The 11,663-nt window shown below is 37.5% G+C and overlaps 1 protein-coding gene and 1 non-coding gene across 2 annotated transcripts; both read right to left on the bottom strand.

Annotated features, from left to right (window-relative positions):
- Positions 1-1,185: 1,185 nt before the first annotated feature.
- On the bottom strand, positions 1,186-1,292 carry LOC113707568 (small nucleolar RNA R71). The gene has a single exon (XR_003452291.1). It is a non-coding gene; the product is annotated as a small nucleolar RNA R71 (small nucleolar RNA).
- A 6,835-nt stretch (positions 1,293-8,127) lies between these two features.
- Positions 8,128-9,270, bottom strand: LOC113705746 (protein ALP1-like). Its single transcript, XM_027227658.2, has 3 exons — positions 9,016-9,270; positions 8,685-8,910; positions 8,128-8,597 (listed from the first exon to the last, which is right to left on the bottom strand). Exons 1-3 carry the CDS (start codon positions 9,268-9,270, stop codon positions 8,128-8,130), a joined length of 951 nt encoding a protein of 316 aa, XP_027083459.2.
- Between the last annotated feature and the right edge of the window lie 2,393 nt (positions 9,271-11,663).

Here is an 11,663-nt window from a genome sequence, read left to right as displayed (position 1 = left end):
GTGCTGTTTTCGAAAAACAACCCCAAAAACAACTAATCCAAACGGACCCAATTAACTTGATTTTAGTGAATTGCCATTTGACTTTTAGATGCCTACTTTATCCTATTTTTAATTGTTTTCTTTTTTTAATTGATTTAGCCCTTTAATTATTGTTACTCTAAGTTCAGTGAATTGTTGTTTAATTTCTAATTAGTTATTTATTTTTATTTTCTTATTTGAATTTATTTGATTGTCGTCGTTCCTACAAAATCACCCCCTGTGTTACTTTGGATTTCTTAAGAGACAAATATACACAATTCCTGAGAATACGACGCTACTTGCCCTGTTTACAAATTCATAATTATTTGTGAAAAAAAAAATCATCCCATTCGGGTATATCGGATCAAGCAAACTCTTCGGGAACAGGGTGAATCAAGTAACCCATTGCACATCTAGAGTCCCTGCTCCAGTATTTGGAATTGGGTTTTGGTCATTTTAACTGACAATTAGGTTTAATTTTATTATTGTACAGGCATCGACAACCTGTCAATTTTTGGCGCCATTGCCGGGGACTGGTGTCAGTTATTTGCCTCTTTTTAAATTCATTTTTATTCTAATTTTCTGGTGCTTTTCAAGTGTATGCCTCGTTCTTCTCGTACAGGTGAATTAATTTTTGACCTCAAGGTAGAGAAGACTGCGTGTAGAACAAGAAAAGAGACCAAACAGCTTAGAGAGGAGCACTCGAGTGCTGCATCTCTGAGACTTGAACCCGAAGTTGAACCAATAGATTCGTTTGGTGACATTTCGAGTGATTCGGAGCAAAAAGAAATCCCTATGGCTAATGCACGGACATTAAGGGAGTTGGCTGCTCCTGATTTAACTCAGCAGCCTTTATGCATCACTTTCCATAGTTTGACTGATAACACTACATTTGAATTAAAATCTGATATAATTCATCTTTTACCTTCTTTTCATAGTTTACCAGGTGAGGAGCCGTATAAGCATCTGCAGGAGTTTGATGTCGTGTGCAATAGTATGAAACCCTCGAAAATCATAGAAGAGCAGATAAAAATGAGAGCATTCCCCTTCTCCTTGAAGGATTCAACAAAAGATTGGTTGTACTACCTACCACCAGGTAGTATCACCACGTGGGACCAGTTGAAGAAAAAATTTTTAGATAAATATTTCCCTGCGTCCAGAGCTGCGAGTTTAAGAAAAGAAATTTGCGGTATCAAGCAGCATCCAGGGGAGTCGCTTTATGAGTACTGGGAGCGATTCAAGAAATTGTGCATTAAGTGTCCCCAACACCAAATAAGTGAGCAGTTACTTATACAATAATTTTACGAGGGGCTACTCTTCAGAGACAGGAGTATCATTGATGCTGCGAGTGGAGGGGCACTGGTGAACAAGACCCCTCGAGCAGCGTGGGAGCTAATTGAAGGAATGACAGAGAATTCGCAGCAATTTGATACAAGAGAAGATGTCCCGATACGCAAGGTGAATGAGGTAGAAACATCCTCTATCCAGCAGCAGTTGACGGAGTTAACCTCGTTTGTTAAGCAACTGGCTGTAGGGAACGCATCTCAGGCCAAGGTGTGTGGGATTTGCACTGGTATAGGTCATTTAACAGACATGTGCCCAATGATCTAAGAAGAAAGTATGGAGCAAGTGAACATGGCTGGTCACGTGCCCGCGCCAAGAAATCAATATGACCCATATTTGAACACCTACAATCCTGGTTGGAGGGACCATCCCAACTTCAGTTATGAAGGAAATAGGCAGTCCAATTTTATGCCAAGTAGACAACAAGAGTACCAGCAGCAGTATCAATTTTGACTACCACCACCTCCACCGAGCGCCAGTCCATCTTTGGAAGATATGATGAAATAATTGATGGCTAGTACTGCACAACACCAGCAAAAGACGGACTCCGAACTATGGAACATAAGAAGCCAGATGGGTCAGATACAAGCAATACAGAATCAGATAAGTCAGATAGCAATATCAATCAACCGTCTTGAGTCTCAAGTGAATGGAAGATTGCCATCCCAACATGAACTGAACCTGAAGAATGTAAGTGCAATGACTTTAAGGAGTGGGAAGGAAATTCAGGGGCCCGAACTCATGACTCCAAAGAATAAGGACGAAGAAAAAATTGAGAAAGAACTTCAGGCAGAGAATACAAGCACCAAAAATTCAGTAGTACTCCCTGACCCGATCATAGACGTTAAAACTAATCCCCCTCCATTTCTTTGCAGGTTGGAGAAATCGAAGAAGCAAGACAAGGAGAAAGAGATCCTGGAGGTGTTCCGCAAGGTAGAGATCAATATTCCCTTATTAGATGCCATCAAACAAGTGCCAAAGTATGCAAGGCTTTTGAGGGACTTATGTGTCAACCGAAAGCAGCTGAGGGGAGACGAAAGGATCATTGTTGGGGAGAATGTGTAAGTAGTTCTCCAAAGGAAGCTTCCACCAAAGTGTGAGGATCCAGGTAGGTTTACTGTCCCATGTACGATAGGTAACACTTTAATTAGGAATACCCTGCTGGATTTAGGAACATCGATCAACGTAATGCCTAAATCTATGTATGCTTTTCTGAACCTTGGTCCATTAAAAGAAACCGAGATAATAATTCAATTAGCTGACCGAACAAATGCATACCATGATGGGTTGGTAGAGGGTGTGCTGATTAAAGTTAATGAATTGATATTCCCGGCTGACTTTTATGTACTTGACATGGATGATGATCATTCTCCTGACCCCTCACCTTTGCTACTAGGTAGACCCTTTTTTAGTACAACACAGACAAAAATTGACGTTAATAAGGGTACATTGTCCATAGAATTTGATGGAGAACTAGTCCACTTTAATATTTTTGATACAATGAAACATTCTGTTAACTCTCACCCTGTGTTTGTTATTCATGCTATTAATCCCTCTGTGCAAGAATTTTCTGAGTTTGCTTGTAGGGACAAATTCAAATTTACTGAGAACAAGTATAAGGGGATGAATACACTGTATGAGGTGAAAAGGAGTAGGAAATTAAGAAAGAAAGCTGCACTCAAAGGCTATTTGGATCCTGGATGAGGGCCACCGATTTCCGGAAAAATTGAGTTACACCCATATTGAAGAGTGGTGTTCAATGTCTAGCCAAAGACATTAAAGAAATGCGCTCATTGGGAGGCAACCCAATTGTTTCTTTTAATTGTTTGTTTGATTTCGTGTGATAGTTTAAATATGTTTTCCTTGAATTTGAATGATTTCGAGTTTCAATTTTCGTTTTGATGATTTGTAGGTGTCCTTCTGTCATGATGCGCCCGCGTCATAACGTATGGAGAGCTCATGATCAGAATCGTCAGAAGGGGTTCCTGCCCTCATGACGTGCCCGCGTCATGACATATGGAGAGCTCATGGTCAGAATCGTCAGAAGAGGTTCTTGTCCTCATGATGTGCCCGCGTCAAGTCCCATGAAGATCTCATTGTTAGGGAGCTCTCTTGCTCTCATGACGCGGCCACGTCAAGCGATCTGAAGAGCTTCTCATCCCGTGCCTTCTTGACGTGCCCGCGTCAAGTTCGCGGAAAAGGTAAAAATTCAAAAGAACTCAAAAAAAAAGGGTATTGATTTTCTATTATTTTCTAATTTTTAATTTCGAAAATAAGTTATGTAATAATAATATTTTCCAAAAAAAAATAAATTAAAAAATAAGAAAAACAAAAAAAAGCCTTTCTGTAAAGAAAAAAAAAAGAGAAAAAAAGAAAAGGAAAAAAAAGAGAGGTCAACAATTTTTGAAAAAAAAAATCTGTTTTCTTTTTCTTCTTTTCTTTTTCTTTCTTTTTCTCCTTCCTTTCTTTTCTTTTTTTTCTTTCTTTCTTCTTCTTTCTTTCTCTTTTCTTTCTTTCGTCTACTCTGTTTTCCTCTGTGTCACCCGAAGCCACACCACCGCCGCCAACCAGCTCCTCCTCATCGCGAGCCATCGCAACCAGCAGCCCGCCGCCAGTGCCCTGAGCTCCCTCATCTCCTCCCACTCCAGCGGCCGCCACCACCAACTCACCTCCAGCTGTTGTGCCGCCGCCGCTGGTCCTCTACACGCCAGCCAGCTCCTCTCTGACCACGCGCGTGCCACCAGCCGTAGCAGCACGACCCCACAGCCCTCCACCGTCACCCTCCACTTTGACTCAATTCCAGGGGAGTTTTGTTGCCCTCTCCTCTACTTTTTTATGTTTACTTGCTACATTGAGGGCAATGTATCGTTTAGGTGTGGGGGGGTTGGATCAGTTGTGGTTCTCATTTTTCGTAGCTTCTAGTTTTTAGGTGTTTTTCCTTTATTTTTAGTTTGTTTTTGTTTATTTCCATTCAATCATTTTCTTTCTTTCTAGTGATGAGCTCTCGTGTGACTGTCAAAATTTGCTGGATTATTGCCTTTAATGCTACTATTGCCAAGTTTTAATAATAATAGTGTATCAAGTAGATGTGGCTGAATTTCAATACATCTCCTTGGTGAATATCAGTGATTGCTTGACTCTTTTGATTTCTTTGTTAACTTTTCCAGACATAGGAAATTACTGTTGGCATTTTTATGTGAATTAGTCCAGTATTGACTTTAGTTCTCCATATTTGGCGAAATTGAGGCTAGCTGCTCCTAATTTTTTGTTCCTAGCGATGTTAATTTGCGTTATGGTGTTATTTGGTTGTGAATAAGTTTAACTGAACTCCGCTATTAGTTACTACTGAGTAATCGGGGATCTTCACCTAAAAGTGTCGATGCGCGCGTCAAAAGGTAGTAATTTTTATGAGTACGTGGTCGTATAACAATAGGAGTTGAGTAACCGGGCTCCTTCATCTGAAAAATGTCGAAATTCACGTCAAAAGGCTCCAATGGCTAGCGACTAAATCTGTTGTTACCATTGAAAAAAAATTCAAAAAAAAAAAGAAAGAGAAAAATGTGATAAAAAAAAAGAAACGAAGAAGTGGAGGTTGTGTTAGTTGAGGTAAAAGTCGGCTTGCCAACTTATGGATTCGATATGGAGATTTATGGTTAATATTTGGACCATTTGCTGATAAATGCTGCGCGTCATTCCGTTTTCTTAGATCAGTTAACTTTGAATTGAAAGAGTTTGCGATTTAAAAGTTAACCGGAGTGATGTTCCTTGGACTTGGCCATTGATGCTTGATTATTATTTTTCTTGATATCTTAGCAACTTAGTAGATAGAGCAATAGCCATCATCAAATTTTGGTGTTTGTGTACTTTTCTTATGCTTGAGGGCAAGCATGGTTTAGCTGTGGGGGAAATTGATAGGTTGCAATTTTATCATTTATTTTATTACTAATTTCTCCTATTATCTGACTTGATATGGATTAATTGCTGGATTCTACTCACTTTTCATAATTCGCATTTATTTCAGGGAGTAGATCAAAAATACCACAATCAATGCCACTTTGACAATCATCGGAAAAGAAATAAAATAAAAGACTTGCAATGGCATTTTTGGAAGAAAAGGGACACAAGCCCTTTTCGGTCACTTTGGCCGAAATGTTATTTTCCCTGGAGCCGCCGCACATCAGAGGAAAAAGGGGAGCAATAGATAGGGGCTAGAATTAGATTAGCAGGACGGCAGCACTAGCTGAAAAACTTTTGTTGACTTTCTCCCTTAGGATTTCCTTTGGCTTCTCTTACGCATGGCAGAGGAGCACTAGCTTAGCTTTTTGGGTTGTTGACTTTCCTTGGTTTCTTGGTAGTGGAGTTCTCCTGCGGATGGCAGGAGCAAATAGGAAGACATTGAATCCTACTCTGCAACTTTGCTTTGCTTTATTCCTTTGACCGAATTGAATTCGTGTATTTCTTAATTGATGGCCGCGTCTCTCTCTTCAATTTTATATGGGCTTTATTCATTGAACATGAACTAATTTCACCACTCTAGTCAAGGAGCAACGAAGGTTCTGATTCACCTAAAAATTGTGAGATCGATTTAATTTGGGCGTTTGGTTCGCAACTTGGAATCGGATTCGGATTTGGAATCGGATATCCTGGGTTTGGAATGAAATCATTCATTCCAATACATCTGTTTGGTTCAAGTATCTGAAATGGGTATCATTACTATACTTGATGTTTGGTTCGTTGGTTCTTTCGGAATGGAATCTAATAAATTTCCAATTTTAACCCTACCTGTAAAATTGACAATAAACTTTGTCTTAAAGTTTCAAAAGAAAAATTACATAAATCTTATTAATAATCTTGTCATATGCTGGGGAGAGTTATGCAGGTTTTTGTACTTTTAATCCTACTGTGGTGTTCATTTTGTCAAAAGTTCGCATATGCTCATATCCTCCTTGACATGTTATAACAGGCAAATACGTAGTTGGCCGAACTTATCCATGACGAGAATAAAAATTCTTCACTTTTCATTGATCTTGGTGGCATACTGGTAGAGGCTGTCTCAATCATGGACGGAACTTAGGCCTCTTGTTACAGCAAATCTAATGCACTGAGTGACAATCCTATGTATTTCTTGCAAGAGCTAAAGGAGTCAAAAAAAAAAGTCCACTTTCAGTGAGAGGGTAACTGTGAGCATTATAATGTAACATAACAATAATTATTTAGAAATAATCAAATGACATAAATAATATATTGTCATTTCATTTTATCAAAAGTAGAAGATATTACATAGAATTCAAACAAAAAATCAACATGTTTATGGCATAACCCAAAAAATCATGAACAGAGTCACTTCCAAGATAGACAAAAAGTTCCCATCGAGTTTATCACCATGTTTACTAGTCATACTTTTCCAAACATTCATAATAAGGAGCCACACTTCATAAATTAGACGAAGGATAGAGGAGATTAATGACATATTGCCTTCTCATGTCAGCAGGAAGATTAAAGAACATATTTAGCTTTGCTATATCTGCTCCTATAATGTTGCCTGCTTTATAAACGTCTCCACTCGGTAATCCAAGATTGACCAACTCAGTAGGCAAATTATTGCTTCTATCTACAGCCAACTGTTCACGTTTATCTTCATTTGCCATGACAGCTGCCATAGTGGTGAAGTTAGTGGCAATACCTTCCATGAAGGATCCAAATTGTCCTGTTAATTGTCGAAATTGAACATCAATGGTTGGCTGTGTTGAAGTTGATTTCATCTTCTTTGATGGATTTCCTATTGTAGGTGATGCTTTTCTTTGCTTCTTTGATGAGTTTCTTGTACTTGTTGAAGCTGTTTGTGTTACTGAATTTGCTTCATCATCATCATCACCGTTATTATCATTCGTTAAGTCTATTTGAGCAGCAACCTCTTCCACTTCTTTTTCCATATTGTGGACAGCATCTGCAAAACCTTCAGCAACATCTCCAGTAGCTCTATCTCGCCCATATACTATGTCAAGATCATCCAAGTATGAAAACTTAACATCCCAAAGGCCTTTTGCTTCTCTATGCATCTAAAAAATAGTAATCAAATAAATAAGCAGAAGTTTAAATCTTCATACCATTGAAAATATAAATAATAGACTATTACTAAAAATTTATGGTTAGAAGTTTTTTTACCTTACACCAATCTTCATACCATTGCCTTTCACATTGAATTTTTTTTTCAACATCATTCCATTGACAGCCACTTTCTTTACACATGTCAGTGATTGCATGATATCTAGATTTCAACCATTTTACCTTTGACTCCAAGTGTGGAGAAACTTGTTTTTCAAAAGTAGGCAGCTTGCGTTGTATTATCTTGTGTAACTCATTCATGTAGTTGTTTCTGAATCCACCATCCGTCTTCCATAAGGGATCACAAGCTAACTCTTGTAATGCTTCAATCAATACCTTTACTTCATTATCATTCCAGAAGCACTTGTTTCTTCCTCGTCCCCGAATACTTTCATCTTTCTCCATCCTATCATAAAATATCACTCTAAATAATTATAAGAATAAACCGTAATGTCAACAAATAAACTCTAGTTTAAAGTAAATATCAATTCGATATATTTACATATTTATTACAACAAACTTTCAAGAAAGAAATTGTCAAATTATGAAGCAAAAGTTCATTCAAACTACAGGTAAATAAAAAATTTGAAATTGTAACAAATAATACACCAAAGATTGCATTCGGGGCTAAATTGGCTAAAGGGTGATACACTTTAAAAATCAACCATCAAATGTAGCTCGCCAGGTGGTGAACATTTCTTCAGCTAAATTGTTTCTAAAATTGGTCCAGTCATCACTTGGTGTAATAGTTGTTATATACTCCATTTCTCCATCGTCGACATCACTTTCATCCTCTTCACTGTCTGACACTTCACATGGCATTTGTTCTTGTGGATCATAGGACATGAACTTTCGAATCAAGTTATGCAATAAACAACAAGCCATTATAATTCGTACTTGTGTTCGAATTGTAAAAAATGAAGGTGATGCTAGAATTTTCCATCTTCCTTTTAGTAGTCCAAAACATCTCTCTATCACATTTCTCGCTTTGGAATGCTTCATATTATAAAATTCTTCAGGTGTCTCTGGTCGACGACCATGAAATTCATTAAGGTGATATCTTTGCCCTCGAAATGGGGCAAGAAATCCCTTTGCATTGCGATATCCAGCATCCACCAAGTAATAACAACCTTCAAGATTAAATCATATAGAAATTAATAAAATTTTTCTTGAAGATAATCATATTAGGATACTGGATATTCCAATGATACATTTACCTTGTGGTACTCTAAGACCATTAGGTCTAGAGATAGCATTTCGAAGCACACGACCATCATGTGCAGAACCTTCCCAACCAGGCAAAACATATATAAATCTCATGTTTGGGGAACAAACTCCTAATACATTTGTTGCAATACTTGCTTTTCTTGTTCGATATCTTGGCTTCTGATCACTAGGTGGTGTCACTTTAATTAAAGTCCCATCTAAAGCTCCAAGACAGTTCTATTATAGAACCAAACATATCAAATTAGTAACAAAATATGTCGTAAATCAAAGAAAATTTCATTAAAATTCAAAATATTTATGTCAATTTACAATATACAGTACCTTAAAATATTTCCATCTGTCGTCTGTGCACTCATCAGTAATAGGCTCAGGATTCTCGAGTAGCAAGTCATGTAATTTTAATACTGCTAGAAGACAAAGATTAAATTGGCGACTCACTGTTTCTCCACTTCGGAAAAATGTAAGGCCAATCGTTCTATTTTTTTCATGGTGAGCCAAAGTGTACACAAACATGGCAACAATTTCTTCTAAACTCATGTTTCTTGTGGGTCTCAAACCCCCAACATCTCTAACCATGTCACATAATATGCCGAATGTGCGTCTATCCATGCGAAGTATACTCACACAATGAATATCACTTTCTCTAGTGATTCTAAATAACCACTGTATTCTCTCTTTTTTTTTTCTTCTTTAGATTTTATTGTACGCCTCACATTGTACAAATACACCAAAGTCACATGGTACCACATCATGAAAACCACAATGAAAGTCATAAGCATTGCCGACATAATTCGAAAATTGCGCATTCGTTTCCGTCTTCTATTTGTAAAAGGAAGACGTGCCATTTATCTACAATAGAAAGTTACAAGAATAAGTAAAATTCTATTTCAAAAAATATATAATTCTATGATCTAAATGATTGTATTGAAGAAAATTACATGTCCAAGGAGGATTAATGTCCAAAGAGAATGATACATACATGGAGAGTAAATGTACCCTTCAGGAATTTAGAAGAGCAAAGCAGAGAAACATAGGAAATTTAAGCCGCAAGTGCCAGCCGAAAATTCAGCACTTGTTGCATTTTACTTATTGCCAGGCTGTTCGGAAACTATATTAAAATAATCCCTGAAGCTAAAACACAGATAATGGCAGATGACATTTTAGGAGTCAATTCTCAAGTTCAATGAACTTAACCATAGATGCATCACCCAATAACAACTTCCAATTAGTGGGGTCTGCCGAGCAAGTCCCTGCCCAATTCACCGCGGCCAAAGACTTATCTCCGGTCAGTTAATGGTTGGCTACGTATGTTGCTTTGAGTACGAAAATGTAATTTATAATATTCCACGGTCTGCACTTCTAATCTTGCACCAATATGAAGTAGGTGGGTTTCAAGTGATAACTCCACTCACAAAATCAATGGTTTGAGTAACGCCTAAATTCCAATTCGATTTGCGAGTGGGGAACCTTTGGTGATATGATGCAGATCCGTACTTCATCCGTTCGATACAAATCTGATGCTTATTGGTTTTGCATTCAGAGCATTTTTTGGGTTGCATTTGAGATCAGCATTCAAGAAGATGATGGAATAAAATATGATTTTCATTTTGACCCCACAAAGTCAATAGCGGAAGACAAAACAAAAAAGAGCCAGAACCCACAAAAAAGAAGCACTAAAGCTCAAGAATCATGAAGATCTCTGCTAACTGCTAATATCAGAAGAGAAAACAAAATAAGAAAAGTGTGCAGATTTGCCGGACCGTACAGAAAGCATAGTACGTACTGCTCCCAAGAGCAAAAAATCTAAAGAAACTAGAGATACAAACCTTTTAAGGAGCAATCTACAAGGGAAATGGAAGATTGAGAATCAGCAGAAGAAGAGCCTGAGTTATGCACAAATTATTCTTGTTTATGGACTTGGAGAATAGAGAACTTGGGACAAGAAAACAAACAGATCCAAACTTGCGTACCTCTCTAGTAGCACAGATGTGGTTTTCATTCGTTTTTTTTCTTCTTCCCACGGCAAAAGCTCCAGCTTGTCGTGTTTTTAAGGGGTAATTAGGGCAGAGAATTGGGGGGAGAAAGGCGACGGAGATAATGAAAAAGAGAGGAAGAAGAGGAACCGGGAATAAGATTTGGGTTTTGGACAAAACCCACGAACTTAGTCAGGAATTGAGAAATGACAAATTTTTAGATATCATTCCAATATTTCAATTCCAATACCAGTAAACCAAACATGAGTTATGGGGTTTATTCCATAACCCCATTCCGATACCCTCTTACCAAACGCCCCATTAATATTTTTCTTTTATTTATTGGCATTCGCATATTCCTTGACTGCTATGCTTATGGCTATTTAATTAATTGATTGTCTTGGATCCGGATAATTAGTTGATTTGGTAACCTATTGTCAATTAGGGCATTAAATTCGTAATTGTTTAATTGTCCTGAAATAGTGACAACTGGCACGATTAGATTCGTGTCAGGGGGATACGCAGGCTAATATGAAATAACCCTGGTAGTGCGTTATTTGGTTAGAATAGGGCTCCTCTAATACGTAAGGCAATTGCGAAATTAAATCTTATGGGCGTACCTAGGATTATTTCCTAATTAGAGCAGTGATTAACGGGCGTACCTTAATCACCGACACAGTAAGGAAGGGTTGACTGCCATCGCTTGTTTGGTAGTTATAACCTATTTATTGATAAATAATTGGAATTGCCTTTGCATCGATGATCAATCAGGTGAACCATTGCTGAAGTTATTTCTTGGCTAGATTTTTAATTAATATTACCTTGATTTTAGTGAATTGCCATTTGACTTTTAGTTGCCTACTTTATCCTATTTTTAATTGTTTTCTTGTTTTAATTGATTTAGGCCTTTAATTATTGTTACTCTAAGTTCAGTGAATTATTGTTTAATTTCTAGTTAGTTAGTTATTTTTATTTTCTTATTTGAATTTATTTGAT

Source organism: Coffea arabica, chromosome 8c (genome assembly GCF_036785885.1).
Source record: "Coffea arabica cultivar ET-39 chromosome 8c, Coffea Arabica ET-39 HiFi, whole genome shotgun sequence".
NCBI lineage: Eukaryota > Viridiplantae > Streptophyta > Magnoliopsida > Gentianales > Rubiaceae > Coffea > Coffea arabica.
The sequence above is the reverse complement of the archived record's forward strand: the minus strand, read 5'-3'. Positions and strand labels throughout refer to the sequence as shown.